The 19,554-nt window shown below is 42.0% G+C and overlaps 2 protein-coding genes across 4 annotated transcripts in view; one reads left to right on the forward strand and one right to left on the reverse strand.

Moving 5' to 3' along the window:
* tbl1xr1a (TBL1X/Y related 1a) overlaps positions 1-6,079 on the forward strand; it is a 49,625-nt gene extending 43,546 nt beyond the window's left edge. For both annotated transcript variants that reach the window (XM_082524434.1, XM_082524435.1), the window contains 10 exons: positions 324-465; positions 3,341-3,404; positions 3,652-3,749; positions 3,860-3,920; positions 3,999-4,120; positions 4,218-4,292; positions 4,526-4,653; positions 5,248-5,413; positions 5,505-5,606; positions 5,686-6,079. In XM_082524434.1, coding sequence (XP_082380560.1) covers positions 324-465; positions 3,341-3,404; positions 3,652-3,749; positions 3,860-3,920; positions 3,999-4,120; positions 4,218-4,292; positions 4,526-4,653; positions 5,248-5,413; positions 5,505-5,606; positions 5,686-5,712 — 985 coding nt within the window. In that variant the 3' untranslated portion in view covers positions 5,713-6,079. The remainder of the gene's footprint in view (positions 1-323; positions 466-3,340; positions 3,405-3,651; positions 3,750-3,859; positions 3,921-3,998; positions 4,121-4,217; positions 4,293-4,525; positions 4,654-5,247; positions 5,414-5,504; positions 5,607-5,685) is intronic.
* Positions 5,918-19,554, reverse strand: part of LOC309700680 (uncharacterized protein) — an 86,011-nt gene continuing 72,374 nt past the window's right edge. For both annotated transcript variants that reach the window (XM_082524431.1, XM_082524432.1), the window contains 6 exons: positions 19,379-19,421; positions 16,801-16,915; positions 16,375-16,477; positions 13,895-13,964; positions 13,706-13,809; positions 5,918-13,471 (listed from right to left, as the gene is read on the reverse strand). In XM_082524431.1, coding sequence (XP_082380557.1) covers positions 13,261-13,471; positions 13,706-13,809; positions 13,895-13,964; positions 16,375-16,477; positions 16,801-16,915; positions 19,379-19,421 — 646 coding nt within the window. In that variant the 3' untranslated portion in view covers positions 5,918-13,260. The remainder of the gene's footprint in view (positions 13,472-13,705; positions 13,810-13,894; positions 13,965-16,374; positions 16,478-16,800; positions 16,916-19,378; positions 19,422-19,554) is intronic.

Here is a 19,554-nt window from a genome sequence, read left to right on the forward strand (position 1 = left end):
AGACTAAACATGAATTAATGCTTAGTGCCAGTTTGACCTGAATGTAGTCTTAGGACTTGCCTGGTTGTCTCAGTGCACCATCTGGTGGTACAACTTGGTATTACATGAAAGTGCAGCACAACCCTATTTTAATTTCAGTCAAGATCACATCAACACTTAACGCAGATGTTCTGCCCATACATGAGCAATAAAGTGATGCTTCAGATTTATTACACAGATCTTTATAGCACATCCTTACATATCATTTGTACAAAGCAATGTTGTAGGTTACTTTTTCAGATGGCAGTCTGATGTGTGTGTGTGTGTGTGTGTGTGTGTCTCAGGTCTGGCGATTCGACGGCTCGTATTTGGAACCTGAGTGAGAACAGTACAAGCAGCTCCACACAGCTGGTCCTGAGGCATTGCATACGAGAGGGAGGACAAGATGTCCCCAGCAACAAAGACGTCACCTCACTAGACTGGAATGTGAGTACACACAGGCACACAAACACACCGAATGTAACACGAATCACCCTGCTCGTGTGGATTAAGTCACAATCTGTAACCTCGAGAAGTTTGTGGGATATTTTCGAATTTCAAAGGGCTGCTTGATGTGTTTTCTAAAAGGATTCTGGTAGTTTGGTGTCATTTTTAAACCCCTTTTTGAAGAATCAGAGACACACTTTTGTTGCTAACGCTTATTGTTGTGAACACCTCAGCACGAGATATGCATCCTAAAACAAAAGCAGGCTAAGCACAGGCTGCACCCCACGCACAGTCCTGTCAGCAGTGCCCTCCAAGAGTGTGGTAGTAATAACGTTTGATGTTAGATAAGATATAAAAAGATATGTGAAAGAAAAAGAATCCACTATCAACTTTAATTTAAGGCTCCTGCTGTGCATTTTGCTACTTTACGAAATAGGCTGATTGTCACCACTGTTGTGTGGCAGTAGATGGATGGTTCATTCACTCATGTTTTTTGAACGTTTCTGCCTATGAGCATTTGCCTCGGGTCGAGCATTTAAGCCTCGCCTACTTATCAGGTAATATGTAATGCAGTCACAATCCCAGCCATTTAATGAGAGCAGTGGGATTAGCCAATCAGCATCATAGATGAAACCTAAGCATCGTCAGCTGCCTGTCAGTGCTATTGTTCAACCAGGACACGCCAGTGCATTTTTATTACGTTGCATCAGTCGACTCTGGCAAAAGCAGCATGTTGCCATGGCAGTGCATTAGCTTCAGGTGGGATATTGTTGTTCTGTAGTAGAGATGGACCGATCCGATATTACGTATCGGTATCGGTCCGATACTGACCTAAATTACTGGATCGGATATCGGAGAAAAATAAAAAATGTAATCCGATCCATTAAATATCACGAAAGCACCTCACAAAACTTGCAACACGCCGTAACTCGCCTCAGAACGTCGGAGCAGTATGCATCACGTGATAGAGCAGCTGTGGCATGCGGGACCTGTCGGTGGTCTGGATAGCATTTGGAGCTTCGCTAGCAACCTGGCATTTCATCTCCGACAAAGTTATCCCCGAGAGAAGTAAAGCAAGTGTGTAAGTCCATCTCTGAATGTTTGTAAAGCATTCCCACGTTAAGCTTAACGAGCGACTGCCTCTCGCTCTCCTGCTGCTACTTCAATCGTGAAACTGCTAATGATCAGCTGATCGGCTTTTCTGTCGTGAGTCTCTCTTGTTTGTTTTTGGTCCACTTTGCGCCAGAAAGAGCAAACCAGCGGCTGAACAACAGCAGCACGTTTAAGCTTGATAAGCTGTTGTTACAATTTATTTAATATTACTTTCTACACCAGGATCTTTTTCTACGTAGCTGACGGCTGGTAACTGTGCAGGGGCGGATCTAGCAAAGTTTAGCCAGGGGGGCCGATAGGGCATTAACTGGGAAAAGGGGGCACAAAGACATACTTTTCTTTCTTATTCTCATTTAAAATGTCGAGCTTTTAATAAATAATTATCTGACACCCAAAGTTTTAATTTGATGTAAAATGAATAGAAGTCAATTACTGTATATAGTGACTATTAAGTCTAATATATATACCCTAGTAAGCTATAGTACATTTTCCTTTGGGAAGGTACCATCTGTGCAGTCTGCAATTTTGTTGAAGAAAGATGTTGAATCTATTTAATATTTCTTGAAAAATAATTGATTTCTGTGCATTTTTTTTCACACTGCATCAAATTAAGGTTGATTACGTCGATTAAGCATCATGAGGTGGAGTGTGAGGGGTGGTTCCCTATTTTTTATTTATTTCTTTTTGTTATTGCTGGGAGTTGGAACCCTATTAGTTAGGTTGCTTAATATTTACGCTAAGTACTCTTTAAAATACCAGAATAGGGAGGATGGTGTAGGTCTAAGTTTATTAGATTGATCAGTATTGCTGAACTATGAAATATTTTTTTTGTATACAGGTATAACAGAATAGCTTTAGTGTAGTTGTTGTTTTAAACTTGAGTATGAACTTGCAGACTTGCAAAATGCAGCAAGATATTTTAAAAAACAGTTTTGTTGATTAAAAAACACTATATCGGATTCATATCGGTATCGGCAGATATCCAAATTTATGATATCGGTATCGGTATCGGACATAAAAAAGTGGTATCGTGCCATCTCTATTCTGTAGTGACTGCTCAATTAGAACTTAAAGAAAGGAAGTATCAGTAAAACATGGAGGCCTGTGTTGGTGCTTTCGGAACTGCCCCATGTGTCTTTATTTGTGATCGCAGAGGATGGCAGCAGCTGACCGAACTTTACAGAGTAAACTCAGGTTTTTTAATGTGCGCATGTTTCTCCAGTCACTTTGCCCTGGCCTCCATGCTCCAGCAAGACAGCATGCCCACACCCACTCTATCAACCAAAACTTTAAGCAGTCACAAAATCCAGGAAGTCTTACTAGCCAGATCAGTCACCATATTGAGACTGTGGCGAGGGTGTTGAAATCCTCGAGGCCTATTAAAGCATTTCCAAAGAAGGTACTGAACAGTTTTGTTTTTTTAACAGTCTTATAAAATGACAACATTTAGGTAGATATAAAGAGCAAAGTCCTGAATTGTCAGCGTGTGCTGAGTATTTTAACCGTTGGAGTTATCAGACGATGCATTCTTCCTTCAGTCCAGCCTCTGGGACATAAACCAGAGCCAAAGGCAGAGTCGGAAATTTCCTGGAAAGCATCCACGCTGATGGAGAAAACAGACCTCTGTTATAACACCAGCTGACGCTCATTCGATCTGAAATATTTGGACACATACTGTAACTGAAGAACAGGACTTGGGTCAGTAAATGTGTCGAAATCAGGCTCTCATTTATATGGAAACATCTCTCTCTCTCTCTGGCAGAGCGAGGGCACACTGTTAGCGACGGGCTCTTATGACGGCTTTGCCAGAATATGGACAAAAGATGGTGAGATGGCTTTAATTGATGTTACATTCACACTTATTAATGTGGTGTAATCGCTGGAATGCTTTGGGAATTGTGACGTGAATAGTTTGCCACATGCTTTAGTTCATCCTTGAACAATGCTTCCATCTAGAGGCAGGTTTACAGAATGCAGTTATTTTTTTCCCCTGCACTGTATTTCTTTTCAGGCCTTTAAATCCTTTTTTGCATTTAAAGCTGACACGTGTTGTTCTCTTGTTGTGCTCCACAGGTAACCTGGCCAGTACTCTCGGCCAGCACAAAGGTCCCATCTTTGCCCTTAAGTGGAACAAAAAAGGCAATTTTATCCTGAGCGCAGGCGTAGACAAGGTAAACCTGTAAATCAGCTCCAACGAGAAATAACTTTAAGAATAGTTTGTTATTGTCTCACGAGGTAATATTTTACTGCACTCACACTAAGTGTACATGTCTCCTGACAGACAACAATCATATGGGATGCCCATACAGGAGAAGCCAAACAACAGTTTCCTTTCCACTCAGGTAAACAGACGAGACACACAACAAAACTAAAAAAATTTTTTGTTCCTGTCTAATATTCCTCTCTCCATCCGCCCACAGCTCCGGCACTTGACGTGGACTGGCAGAGTAACAACACGTTCGCCTCCTGTAGTACAGACATGTGCATCCACGTCTGTAAACTGGGGCAGGACCGACCCATTAAAACATTCCAGGGACACACAGTGAGTAGATTTGTGTTCATGTGCATCTTCCCAAAGCAAAACACACCGCTCACATATATAATGCTTTAGCTAACCTTCGTCTCCTCTCTGCTTCCAGAACGAAGTAAATGCAATCAAGTGGGATCCCACAGGAAACCTCCTAGCCTCCTGCTCAGATGATATGACGCTGAAGGTGAGTCGCATCGCTGCAGCTCCTCACTTCCAAATGAAGAACTTGATGATGATGACAAGAGATTAAAACATTTAGGAAACAGCTGAGCTATAAATCAGCATTCAGGCATTACAGTAACTTTCTAACCATTAAGACGTTCTGTAGGCTTCTTGAATGCAATGGTTAAATTTTAATAATTAGTTCAACTAAAATAGAAAGCTTTTAACTTTCTTTGGGATTTTGCTTCTCTTCAGATCTGGAGTATGAAGCAGGACGCCTGTGTCCACGACCTGCAGGCACACAGCAAAGAAATCTACACCATCAAATGGAGTCCCACTGGCCCTGGAACAAACAATCCCAGCGCTAACCTCATGCTAGCCAGGTGTGTGTGTGTGTTAGAAACCCAAGAAGTAATTAAGGACACATCAGGACACTTCAGCTCTGACAAGACTTGATTTTAAACATTGATTTAAATGGAAATGATGGTGTGTTGAACAGCCTGCTATTGCCTGTGGCAGCTGATCCATTGTGTGCACGGCCTTTTTAATACTGTCTGGTTTATCTACATGTCGCTGCTGACTGAGCAACACCTCTGACACTCAGTTTAGAAAGCTAAAAGTATACACATTCAAATTAAAATGGGCTGGTGTTTATATAACGCTTCTCTAGTCTTTACTAGTGCTTTATTCTCTACACTTGAACTGCCTCACATCCGTCATCAGTGTAGAATCATCTGCTGTGCAACTAGCTAATGAGCTAACTAGCTAATAATAAACATATATTTGACTCAGCATTAGCTTGTCCATATGGAACTGTGTTGTTTCCGAGCTAAATCAACTCCAAGTTTTACAAAGCACTCGGGTTTTAAATTAACACAGGAGAGTGAAACGTGTTACAGTTTCTGCCAAAGTGAAAGCCGCAGTTCACATTTTCCCCTCAATGTGAGATATTTATGAACCTGCCCCTCCTTCCACAGCGCATCATTTGATTCCACCGTCCGTCTTTGGGACGTGGATAGAGGCATCTGTATTCACACGCTGACCAAACACCAGGAGCCCGTCTACAGCGTGGCTTTCAGCCCTGATGGTCGCCATCTGGCTAGCGGCTCCTTTGACAAATGCGTGCACATCTGGAATACACAGGTAGGAGGAGGACGGTGTATGTACTGTTCGAAGGTCTGAAATACAACAAGTAGTTAGATTAAAATAATGCTTGTTTGCACTGTGCCTGCAGACGGGAGCTTTAGTCCACAGTTACAGAGGGACAGGGGGAATCTTTGAGGTTTGCTGGAATGCAGCGGGGGATAAAGTGGGAGCCAGCGCATCAGACGGATCTGTAAGTCCACACACGACTGTTTTTTAATGATTTTTTGTGATCGATTCAGTCTAACGGATGGACCTCTGCTCTGTTCCAGGTGTGTGTATTAGACCTTCGGAAATAGTGCTGCCGTTTGTTGGAAGCCATGGACCGACCATGAATGTGTACATAGCCAAATGACTGTCCCTGCCTGCCCTGCCCTGCGTACTGCTCACGCTTACGACTTCGGCCCCGCCCACCGACAAACAGGAAGCAGGGAACAGGAACAGGAAGCAAGCACCCGACACAGCAGGTCCAGACACAGGGGTGAACAGACAGACGGACAGACACAGATGGATAAACGTGCTGATGGAAGCGGCCCTCTCTGTCTGCGCAGACTCTTAAAGAGATGCAGGAGGGACACGGCGAAAAAAGAAAAAAAACAAAACAAAAACAAAAAACAAAAAAAACAAAAAACAAAACTGATAGACAAAAAAAAAAAAAAAGAAGAAGTTACAGATCCGTATATGTACCAAAATTTGGAAGCTGTTTTGCTTTTTTCGATCTTTAAACCATGCTCATCGTCATCAAAATGAAAAGTATGAAAAAAGTGTTGATCTTTGTTACTAGTCGGATCTCATCGTGCGGACATATCTCCACCACAAAAATAGGATGGCACTTAGTTTTTTTTAAATTTCAGAACTCTCGTTTCAATGTTTTTATATTTTCTATCTTCGGGGGGAAGGGGCGGGGCGGGAGGGGGGCTTGGTGAGGATTTACAGGTTTAGGAGGACGACAGACACACAAAACAGACACACTCGAACACACAAACACGCACACCCAACCGTTACGAAGAGCAGCGTCCTCGCCACGATTTCCAAACAGTGCAGCAAAGCGAAGGCTTTTTCTTCTTCATGTGTTTCAGCGATTTCCACTTGCAGCTGGGAGTAGGCCTCATGGTTAAATGCAGTTCTTAATACATAGACACACTCTAGTTCCCCCTCTGTGCCTCCATGCAGGCACATGGCATTGATAACACGCTTTAAAACGGGTCAGGATTCTTTTACCCCGCTGATCAAAACTTTCTGTTGCCTTCAGTTTTTTGAAACTTAACAGCAACAGGAATTTCCAACTCAAACACACAGTTATCGAGGTGTCATTTGGCAATTTTAAGACTGCAAACATCTCTAACTGGATTCAACTTCAGCTGTCTGAGACTGAAAGAGTGAGAAAATTCGGCATCACGTTTCAGTGTCTGTGCTGCCGGAGGCAAGAAAAAAACCTGCAGAGGGCCGAGCCAAAGAAACCAGAGTAAAGTGTTACACAGTTAAACGTGGAAGATGATCCCAGAATGGAAAAGTTTCCATTTTCATTAGCTTGAAGAATTAAAGTTAGATTGTGTGCAAGTTTAGCTGTGCAGCTACTTGTTTCAGCTAGTTTTATTCTGGTACCAGTGACGCTGATGTAAACAGGCCGTTTTCAAACACCGATCAGTCTGACTGTTAACAGGAAGTGTGCGCATACCACGGGCCCTTTTCACATTAAATTTAAATGAGACTTTTGAAAATCCGCAGGTGACCAGTGCTGTTGCCGGCATTTGTGCACGGTGTGTATAATTCCACTGTTAGGTGGACTACGTGAAGTAGAAATTTCAGGATAAGAAACTGGCAGAAAGTCTGTGGTAGGGAGTAGCTTTGGATACCGCCTCGATCTGATCATGCTACCTGGTGAGCGAGGTCAGTTGTGGCTTTCCAAGCTTGGTTCTGAAAACAGTAATTATTTGGCTTTGCTGTCTTGGTTGAATTCAAACAGTAACTTCATAAAAGTCCCTAAAATATTTTTATAATTGAAACTTTAGGGTTTTTTTAAACAGTTTTTTAAATATGGTCACTCAGATTTCCCCGGCAGGCAGCGGAGGGCCGCTCAGAGCGACCCTTTACAAGAAGAAGACCAGGGACGAGCTGTCTGCGCGGATCAGAACGCACTCGAGTGCGTTAGGAACTTATTAGAGGCACCAAAGGACAAACAAACCAGACACAAACAAATGGCTAAAAGTCACAGCGTGACCGTTTTGGTGAATTAAAAGTAAAACATGACGCTGCATCTTTAGTGTATTTTTTGCTCATCTGCCCTCTCATCGTCATTCTTGGTTTTATGCACCAAAAATTCAGCTTAAATTTTATTCCGAAGGTCCCTGCTGACGAGACGTTTTATACTCTTTTAAAGACAAATTTAAAGTTTTTGTAATTTCTTTGTAGAGCTGAAGAAAAAAAATGTGAATTGATTTATTGGCAGTGTTAATTTCCATGTTGAATAAATTTTAAAGATTTTTTTTTTGTTACTCTGATGCAAACAGTAAAGGTTGACCCTGTAATGTAAAAGCTTTCTGAGCTGAGCTGTCATTCTGAAGGCACCTTGCCTGGGGAGCGTTTTCCCAGGAGCAAATCACCACTAAATTTGTTTTAATAAAAAAAAAGTTATTTTATTTTGCTTGAATCCATTCGGGAAGCTTTGTCCCTGAATCGCTGTCTCCTGAAAGTCCACTAAACACGAGATTGTAATTCTTAAATTGAGCCAGATAAAGTTGGGAGTCACACAGATGTTTCTTTGAGAGAGTCGCTCCAGGCGCAGGTCAGCGGTCGAGTATGGAGTTATATTTGTGTGTGCGTGTTATTGCACACGTGAAATCGTGCCGCTTCACATCACTGACGAATGAGCCACGAGAGAAACGCACGATCAGCTCTCAACTCTGTTGCATAGAAGCTCCCAGATTTTAAATTGAAACCAACATGGCTGCTCTGTTGGGCACCTGCTGTGCGTCTGGGTAACAGTTGGAAAACACCTATAAAAGCTGAGACAACTATAACTCAATACTCGAGTTAAACCTCCGAATCAAAGAACTCATTCGAGGTAAAATCCACCAAAATCCTAATTGGCCAAAAAAAGTGCATCCATGAATGCAACTTCAGAGGTTTAATTAAACCCAAACCTGCCTCGAGGAGAAGTTCTGCCTCTGAGAAAAGTTTGTACAATTGCAAATTAACTCATTTCTTCTTCTCTACAATAAATTTCTACTTCTGGGCTGACGGTTTTCATGCATTAGTGTTAAAAGTCTGATATTTTGTACCTGTTCCTTTTGTTTTTAACTTTCCTGTACTCAAAGCATTCAAGTACTGAAATTCCTCCCAACATGTCACACGGGCAGGGTCCCCCTGATTTGGTCTGTGCCACAGAGTCAGCCCGGCAGCGCCTGCGATGGGCTCCCCGAGCATCTTTGTTTTTCTCTGCAGCTCGCATCACTTTCATGTGTCATCATTTAAGTCCGATCAGTGAAACTTAAGTGCAGAATAAAATATATTTTGATAAGAGCTTTGAGTTTTTATTTGTGTGTCTGTAGAGTGTCGGTGCTGAAATAGCGCCAAAGAATACGACTGAATGGCAATCATGAATACATGTTTTTTTTAATATATGTCAAACAAAAATAGCCGACTTTAATAAAACAGTAAATCTTTGATTTCAAACGTCCTCAGGCTGGTGCTTCTGCAGAAAGCAATCAAACCGAAGCGGCATGCTGCATTCCCCGCTAACCCTGACCCATCGAAATTAAATGAAAGCGAAGCGGTGAAATGCTCACAAGCCTGTACTATGAAGCTAGACCCTGGCTTTTCACTGCCACTGTCTTACCAGGACACATCTGCATATTAACTTGTGCTGCAGGCTTACCCTGCTCCGCGGCAGGTAAGATATCAACATGCACAAAATCACCGTCTACTGACCAATCGGTTCTCAGGAAAACAGCATCATCATTCCTGAAGATTCCTCAGAAACTCGCTGTTCCAGTTTTGTGAGGTTTCAGAGATAGGTTTGTCTTTCTCTGATGAGCATCGGTTAGAAATAGACTCAAAAGCAACTTTTTTTCTTTGCTCACTGTTAACTAAAAGCGTAGGTTGAAGCTGAAAGAGTAGCTAAACCTTTCTTACATCAGACAACAGCCTGTTAATTTAAATAGCTGTAATGATGGGGTAGGAGAACTCAGAAATCAACAAGACGTGGATGTGCTGGACTTTGTAGGTTTACAGGTCCCAGGTAAACACGTCAAGCAACACAAAGCAAGTTCAACCTACCCCAGATATATCTTTTCCTTATGTAACAAGGATGGGAGTCATCCCAGAGTTTGGCATCATGTGACCAGACAAGTCAGCAGAGGCATTGATTGTAAAAATTAAATAATAAACTTGATTATTAGAGAAATTAAACAAGATTAAACTCACACTGTGGCCTAAACACAGCAGCTGCGTGGTAGGATAAGCCCCACATGAAAGTGTGTGGGCTTTCAAAGCTTTGCGTGGTCAGTAAAACCGGAAAAGTTGGCAAAAAACAGCAGCTCATGCCAGTAAGGAGGCTGACTTACAAATTTTATACAAGGTCAACAAGTAAAAGGCTTAAGTGCCCTGTCTGAGGATTATATCAGTATTTTAAGGCTTATGGAAAAATAGAGTGGCTTAAAAGTTGTTTGCAACCAGCACTTAAAAAAGCAGGTCAGGAGGTTGCTTCTAATACTCTCTATTTCTTATTGATGGTGTCACAGAGAGAAAGACTTCACATAGTCTCTTAAAACTAAAGATACAGTTATTTTGTGCCTACTGAGGTCTGAGGGATCTTCTGGGGGTGGTGATGGTAGGTGGTGATTTTTTTGCACTGCATGAGTTGATTTCTTATCTCCAACTTAACCTGCTGTGGCCTTAAACATCAGGCTAATCCTGAATCCCCAAATGCTTTATAGTACATGCCCTAGACATGAGTAATCAGTCAACTGGTTATAATAAAATACACATTTTTGTCAGGTTTAGCTTGTGTATTGGGAGGCTAAATGGAGCTCATGCCTGAACCAAAAGTTCTTGCATTTGTGAACATGCAAAGAGACCACTGGGAGCCTCTCTAGTCTAACTTTTCATTGTGCGTACTAATGCTGTGTGGAGTGCAGTGACACGCTGCCTTTAAGTCCTCTGTGTGTGTGTGTGTGCGCGTGTGTGTGTGCCTGTACTAGTTTACATATCTTTGTGGAGACCAAAAATTGGAAGTTTACTATACATGTGAGGACCAACAGCCCTTATGGGAACAAAATCCACGTTCCCACGAGTTTGAAGGTATTTTTGTGATTCAAAATGTGGTTTTTAGTTTCAGGGTTACAGAAAGCATTATATCAATTAGTTGTTCCCACATTGATATGAAAACATGATTGTGTGTGCGTGTGCCTGTGTGTGCACTGCAATATTATTAGTATGAAAATAATGTAGACTGCAGCAAAGGCTGAAAAACCCTGAAGAAGAGATCTGCCTATGTCGTAACTATATAACTTACTCGACTATTATACATTACTGTTTAAATAAATGCCATTTTTATACTCTGCATAAGGCGTTAAGGAGTAAATCTATAACAAAGTAATAAATAGTACTGTGCAGAAGTTTCTGATGTTTAGTCCCATTTATCAGACAGCATATACAGCAAAGCAGCCCAGATTCATCATACAGCATGAAGATGTCTCGCAACAGCCAGTCATGAAAAACTAACTTCAGCCACAACAAGAACAAGAAGTCCTGTAACAGATGGTGTAACACCCACAGAACTCTGATCTCTACATCATGGAGTGAGTCTGGGATTACATGAAGAGACAGAAGACACAGGCAGGGGAAATCCACATGAGAACTGTTGGGATTCCTGGAACAACCTGCCTTCCAAATGACTTAAAAGAACTTTGTGCAAGTGTACCGACATGAACTGGTGCTGATTTAAAAGGCAAAGCACTGATTTGATTTAGGTTTCGCCCTACTTCACAATCTGTAAAACGTTAACAGCTGATAACTGCAAACTATCCTCACTTTACTTGCTTGAAACGTTTGCACAGCACTAAGAATTTCAAAGTGTATTTACCGTCAGACTGGATGCAAAAAACTAAGCACGCTGAAATGTTTCATCTCAGTAGGATTTAATCTGTCTCTCGCTTTTTGAACATTAATCTGATTTCCAATCTAAATATTACCCAGTTAGTCTGTGCTCTACCCATCACACAGACTGGCTGCAGCCTGGTTAAAAGGCTGTATAAAACACTCAAAATGAGAGTTAAGAGAAATCGACTCAATACGAACTAAGCACACCCAGAAAAATGGCACTATTGTACAGTAGAGACCAAAATTAGAGAATAAAGTCAAGGCTGTAACAATTCAAATTTAAAGTTACCCTAACACTAATAAAAATATGTCATTGAGGCATAGTGTCGAATTTGAAAACGCTGAAAATACTGTACAACAAAACTGCAAAAAAAAACTTTCATGAGAATTTCTGAAGGAACCGTGATCAAAACTAGAGAACGCTTTGGGATCTGACAGACCCCCATAAAAATAGAGAACAATCATTTTGAAAGATGGGGAGCTGCTGGTTGTTGATGGCTGTGGTTCAAGTGGAGGCTGAATGTATTAGTGCTCTTTGGACAACCGGCTCCTCTGACTGCTAGAATATTCAAACAGTTTACCTCTAAAATGCTGGCCGTCTATACAAGCCGAAGGAGAAGAGGAGAAAAGTCTTAGTACAGATTTGATTCAACACTGATGCCGATTCTCGGCTGAAAAGGTGTAAGGTCCTTTCTCGGTATACAGAAATCAGACTGAAAGCCCGCAGGGACCAAACCAATCATGAAACAGGAGAAATCAAAAGCGTATACTGAAATCTGCAGAGGAACAGATCACGTGGACACAGAGGAACTGGTATAATAATAAGTTCACACAGCAAGCATCATGTTCTGCACTAAAACTGGAAAACAAATGCACCCACACCAGTGTGAAGAAGCCAGTTAAGTTTGGAGGAGGGAGGTTAATGGTTTGGTGGATGTTTTCTGCTGCAAAGTTTGAGCCTCTTACACATCCCCTCAGCAAGGTGAATGCTAATGTCCCGATGAAGCTCCTTCAACACAGATTATTCCCTCCCTGACATCAGCGTCTAATCAGCCAACAATATTTATGCAAGACAATGCTCCGTAATCACTCTGCAGAACCGGGAAAGCACTTCCTTGCAGCTGTTAAGCCTGAAATAATGAAATGGCAAACCCTGAATCCTGAACTAAACCCAATCGAGAATCTCCGGTTGACTGCTGAGGACAATGCTATGGCTAAGAAATCCACTACGGTTAGCAGACTGAGGACGAGATGAAGAAACAGCGGGACGAAATCAAACGGAGCAGTCGTGGAATTGGTAACATCCACGCTGCAGATCTGCCAGCCGCTCCAATTAAGACGGCTTCTGCAGTTCTTGATCATCAGGAATGTAATTTTTAGATGTCTATTATTTTATAGCAACAAAAACTTTTATCTAACTTTGATCACTTTAGTTACACACTGGGTCCACACTTCCTTATTTCCTTCCTAGATGAGTCCTAAATCTACAGCTAATATGCCATGAAGGCCACTGAAAGGAAAAAAAACAGTCTGAAATTTTGATCTCTACTGTGTCGCCAACTTGAGCAAGGACGGCCACCGTGAGATAACAAAAGAGAGCCCTCTTCAGCTGACTGTTAGATTGTTACGTACACGGTTTTTGGGAAAGTGCAGTGCACAAATAAAAACAAACAAACAAAGGTGCGAAGCTTGTCATTTTGGCAATTTTAACTCCTACCAGTTTGTGCCTTAACTAGCTGCTTAGATCAGAGGAGGGTGGAGAGATTGGCTGCTGCTAAACTCCCCGTCAGATTGTAAATGTGTGGCTCCTGATCGTGGTTGTAGAAATGCAGATAATGCGCCAGATCCGCCAGGGTCTGCAGGACGTCGTAGGTTACTGCAAACAGGAAGTAGGTGGGCAGCAGCCAGCTGAGGCTGAACACGCAGTCGCCCAGTGGCAGAGGGATGGCAAGCTGTCTGGAAAGACAAGCAGAGAGAGCGAGGGAGAATTTATTATTCTCATTATCACGGTCGAACCGTTTCAGGAACGAAGAGCTGAAACAAGCTCCAACAGAAAGGGTGGAGCATGTATGCCAGTTAAACTGTGTGCTATGCCGCCAAAAATCCAACTCGAATCTGTTTCTGGAAACAAAATAAAGCCTTAAAGTTGTTTTTTAAGTTAATCCAATCCTGAACATCACAGGTACTCACTGGAATCTGTCCTCTCTGCATTCTCTCAGCATGATGAAGACAAACAGTCCCACTTCAGTGTTGAGGGAGAACGACACAACTTTGTCCAACATGACAACAAAACCCTGAAGCAGATGGAAAACACGGATGACTGGCAGAATTCCAGACAGCAGTCATTACTCCGTGTGTGTGTGTGTGTGTGTTATTTACCCTGGGATCACACACCGACACAATAAAGATGACAACGAACCCGAGCAGTGACATGAATCCTTTGGCCACGCTGGAAGGAAGAGGAAAAAAAAGGAGAAGCATGAAATTAACTTAATCAGTCGTCGTCTGAAGAGCGTTTCAGATGAATTATACGTCATGTCACAGATCGTCCTCTTCTTCATTTATGTGGAGGGGGAGAGAAAACACGCTGCAGATTAAATTATAAAGGAGAGAGGCAGAGACAGAGAGAACCTGAGTAAACAGCCTGTGAAATCGGTTCGAGTGGCTTTTTGGTGCAAATATGGTGCAAGAGGAGTGAAACTTCGAAGTCTTGTGCCCAAAGTGAATCTCCTCAATAGGCCGATGCAGTTTTTATGTTTGCTTTATACTAAAATCACGACGAGACAAATAAGTAATAACCTGCGGACGCGCCGCATGATTTCTGCAGTGACTCCTGGTAGTTCGAGTACTTTTTAACTGGATGTTTTAGACGTTTGCGAGAGTCTCCCCTGTAAATCCTGCAGTTATTTCAGGCTTTGAAGCTACAGGTCTGGGACCTGCTATTTCTCAGAGAGCAACTCAGTTTAAGGTTTGCTGTTAATTTTGATCTCCAGTGTTTGACGCTGCTATGCTGAATCAAAGGAATCATCATATACATCTTATAAGGATGTTAAACTGATGGCATGATAGGATGTCTGCAAATCTTAGCACCCTAAAGCAGAGATATTAAAGTCATTTTACATCATGGGCCACATACAGTCCAGATGAGAGAAAGTCCTTTCTTTCTCCAGCCTGCTGAATTATCCCCATAAGAGAGAAAACAAGTACTATTTCAAAATCATGTCTCAGTGTCCTTATATAGAAATCTGTCAGCACGACTCTGTAATAAACTGTAAGTAATAAATGTGTAAAATTACAGAAAAAGTAGCTCATTGCCCAGACTGTCCTCTAACAAAGAAACAAAGCTTTTGCTTCCTTTGTTCCCTTTTTCTTTCTTTTTTTAAGCTGTGTGGACCAACTGTTAAAAAAAACAAATCAATCGAAATTTCGAGTGTAGATAGTGAAAAATCGGAAACTTTTCTGCAGTTATTACTTCTTTGGTGTAGTATGAATGAATATGGTGGATTTCAAGCTTGCTTGCTCTTGAATCTCTTGACAAAGAAGGAGTGAGGGGCCACAAGACAAAAACAACTGAAAGTTAGATTGTCTTCTCTTTGCTCTGGTGTAAAAGAGAGGACACCAGCTGGAAGCCTTGTGGAGAGGAGCAGTGACCTGGGTGCCACTGCTCATCCACCAGCTGGAGAGTGTTGTGGATAAGGATCACACTCACTGCTGCGCTCAGCTTTGCTTCGCAGAGTTTCTAACTGAGTGAAGAGACCCAGAAGCATCTGCCAGACCCAGCTCAATCGTCTAAACGCAAAGAAATTAATTACGTCCTTCAGCGTAGGATCCACTGGACCATCCTTTATAAAAGTACAGAAGTGACACATACAGATGATGTAAATTACTGTCATGTTTCCATCAGATGTAGATACGTTGAGAACCTTCAATAAAAGGGACAAAAATGAATTCTAAGCTAAAATCTCTTTGATACGAAGAGGCCTGGTTTCCCATAATTACTGTTAAACCTGGATTAAAAATGTGCTCCATAATTAACTAGCTTCATTTAAACGATCAAAGAGAATTTGAGCTTTAGCATGCCATCATTTTGAGCGCTGTTGTGTTGTAGCCTTGGAGATTATTAATAACTGTATTTCAGTAACAAATGTTGAAAGCCTTAATGAAGCCAGGAGACACGCTGGATCATGGATCATCTGGATCATTCATCACAGTGAATGGACAGGACGAGCAGGTCATCTCAACGTGACGAGCATTTTATTTGTAATAATAAAATGTTGTAATATGACATCTCTTTGTGTAATTATTTCTATTAAAGAAAAATATTACATTTATCATATAATTCCAAGAATAAGCCATTTTCAACCGTGCTCTGCAGCCCTGAACTATGAATTCTGTGCACATCACCCAGAGGTCGTCCACATAAAAGCACAAACGTCTGATGTAATCAGCGGCGAATCTTGAACCACCCAGTTCCCAGTAGGCGGTGACTGTGCTGATGTGAGAATTGAGCAGCTTGCACTGCCAGCAAGAGGGAATCACATATTCTGCTTCCTCTGTGGTCTTCCCAGGCAGCACCCTCTCCTTAATCACATGGAGTATTTCCAGTAATATGCAAACCACTTCCTGCAAGGGGGCATGCATTAGAGAGCACAACCGTGGAAAACATCCCCACGTGATTCGCCAGAAAATGTCTAAAGTTTTTGTATGAAAAAGCAACTTCAACCAACTTTAACTTGTTTTTATAATTTATAATTATAATTACATAACTGATTAAACTATTAACTTTTACATGTGAACAGCTGATGCTGATGATGCTCTCTGGCACATGAAAACTAAACGCTTTTACTCCCCATCATCACCTTCTTGCTGAGCAGATGTGCTGTTTATTTGGCAACTTTGGCTCCCAGGCTTTAGTCAGCCACTCCAGCTTGCTGCTCCACAGTGAGCTCACCAGACCATCGACTGAAAGAAACAGTCAAAACATAACATTACACAGCGTATTCCTTCAGTATAAATCACGACATAAACAAGAGAAACATCAACAATTGTGGCAGTACCACAGAGATGAACCACTAGTAAATAGCATACCCACAGCTTTCTGTTTTTCTCCTATAATATTAAATACAAAAGCAACAGCAACATCCAGAGCTGAAAGATGACGCTAATATCGAAGTTCCAAAAGATGCAGTTTTCTGAAACTGAAACCAACTTTCTTAAACCAATAGTGATGTCACAGGGTCTACCTTCGTCTTTCATGAGCAGTTTATGGGAATTAGTCAACTTACTGGTGTGCTTCATAGCAGATCCCATAACCAGGAAGGACACAGTGACGCTGATGGCTATAAACACCTGGATCAGCTCAGCCACCCATGAATAAGCCCTGTAACGTTCATTAATGATCTACAGGGAATGTCATGGGGGGTGATGGATGGCGGTGGGTGTGGAAAATGAGGACACAAGAAGAAGCTTAATACACCAAGCTGACCTAAGGTGACACCTACATGACGGTTAATTTCTTACGTTTATTGCCGGTGTTATTGCAACGTTTATAGGATTATGAATTTCACCTGAATAAAGTTCAGAACTTTTATGCAATCGCTGCATTTACAAGAATGTTTTAACGTTTTTTGTTGTTGTTTTTTTAAAAAGAAAGAAAGAAATTAATTTCCTGTTGCAGATACAGGTGATCAAACATAATGCAAAAGGCTAAATGAGAACGGCATCCCTCTGTAACATGTTGTATACTGAGCTCTGGTTCAGTAGCGCTGCGTCTGCTCGCCTTTATCGGCCCATCACAGCAAATGCAGCCAACAAACCAGAGGCCTCGCAATTCTTCAGAGATGGCCTGCACATCAAAGCTTTCTAGCAGGATGTCGCAGATAGCATCCCCACTACGTGGCTGAAATTAAAGTCGAAACAAGCTGGAGAGCTCACGTTCAGAGGGAATGTTGATGCTGGAGATCATGTTTTTGACCGCAGTAATGTTTCAGGGATTTTTAGGATGTTTTGTGAGGGCCTTGCAAAATATGAGGACCTGCTCCTCTGAAACCTTTTCACGTTTCTTTCATTTATAAAGGTATAGGTCTTCACATTGGAAAAGCTTATTGGTGCTTGTTTGTACACTGAAAAGCCGTGCATGCATAAAGGTAGACTTGGACCAGAATCCTCTCCGCTCACACTTTGTTGTGTCTATTGTCACGAGCTGTGACAGTAGAAGTCTATCTGTGATGTTATTGATGGTTGCACTATAGACCACCATAAGTTGCAGTGCCAAAATGACACGATGACACAGGTGGATGCAGAACTGAATTTAGCAGATATCCTTGTTTGGTGAAACAATATCCTGCAGACTTTTGAACGTCTGTTTGTATAAAGTTTAATTTCAGTCAGGAAGCTTCATTTTTGCATTAGGTTGATAACGTGTGGATTTCTACATTACATTTTGCCTGGTGCAGCTTTATTCTCCTGAGTTATTTTCTCTCTAAAGAGATCAGGTCAGGATGGCTCCAAAGCGCGATCTGACTGCTAATTAGTTTTTGAGCTAGGCCAAGCCAAGCACTATAGCTAATTGCTGCATGTTTCCATTAGCTCCACAGGAAGCTGTTAGCAGGGTAAAATCACTGTTTCTTGTATTGTACTGAATACAAACACACTGTGATCACATCTTCCTGCAGTTGATCGCAACACAAACTATTATCTGGCCCAGCATGTGCTTCGAAGATGGGAATCTGCTACAACTCGCTGTCGTTTGCTGTCTTCAAAGAGATGCTGTTTTTTTTTCAAGGTGTTGATAAAATGGTAAAGACAGGGAGTCGGTCTGCTGTAGGTGTGCTACCCAGCAACCTACGGTAAATGGCCTGTATTTGTATAGCGCTTTACTCGTCCCTAAGGACCCCAAAGCGCTTTACACATCCAGTCATTGACCCGTTCACCCACACATTGATGGCAAGCCACCCTGGGGCGCACTGACAGAGGCGAGGCTGCCGGACACTGGCGCCACCGGGCCCTCTGACCCTTGAGTAGGCAACGGGTAAAGTGTCTTGCCCAAGGACACAACAACCGAGACTGTCTAAGCCGGGGCTCGAACCAGCAACCTTCTGATTATAAGGCGAACTCCCAACTCTTGAGCCACAATCGCCCGGTGACTGAAGGGGTCACCGGGCACAAACAAGATCGCATGCAATCTTGTTTGTGATAACAGTGGATTACTGTGATGAGCAGGTGAAAATTGCATCTGCAGACACAAATGGCAACGTTGTTGCTGCAGGACAGCAATTTAACTACAAAAACAAAAACAAAAAAAGTCACTTGACAACCAGCTGAGTCAGATCCCCTATTGCAAAAGACAGATTGCAGACAAGTTGTGGTGATCAGTGCAGAGTTATTCTGAGTGATTGCAACATGTTAGCAATCTGTGTTCTGAGAGTAACTGCAGTCACTTCAAGTCAAACTGAGTTTGTTTAGAGACAGGTTGACGCTCCCCAGGGAATTTGTGCAGTTGCCTTGGTATTAAAAATGGTTGACCTGAGGTTGAGGGTGCTGCACGCTCCACCTCTGGTGAATCAGTTGGTTGTTGCAGCTACCTGTAATCTGTTTCAGACAGCAGAAAAATTCAATGGAACCAATGTGCAACCCTCGATTGTAGCCAGGAGGTTGCTGTTATTTATATCTAGCCTGCATGAGCCAAAGCACTTTATCAAATGAGATATGGGGTGTGTGATCTTTCTTTCAAATAGCTTCCTACAGGTAACAATTTATGCTTATTATTATTATTTAATCCACGATATCTGTAATATTTAAAAAAATATCTAAATTTTCCAGTTGACCAATACAAACACACAAAAAAGGGTTGGATAGTCATACCTTAGTCAGTGGAATAGTGGCAATCTCTCCTGCTTTTTCTGACCTGAGGGGAGCAGACAAACAAATACATGGAAATAAAAAACAGAAAATAAGTTTATCTCAGTGTTACAGATCTGTGAGGAGGTGAGTTGACTGCTGTTAACCGGTCTCTCAGCCACAGCTGTAAATGTGCCACC

The sequence above is a fragment of the Aulonocara stuartgranti genome (genome assembly GCF_965226115.1).
Source record: "Aulonocara stuartgranti genome assembly, chromosome: 23".
NCBI lineage: Eukaryota > Metazoa > Chordata > Actinopteri > Cichliformes > Cichlidae > Aulonocara > Aulonocara stuartgranti.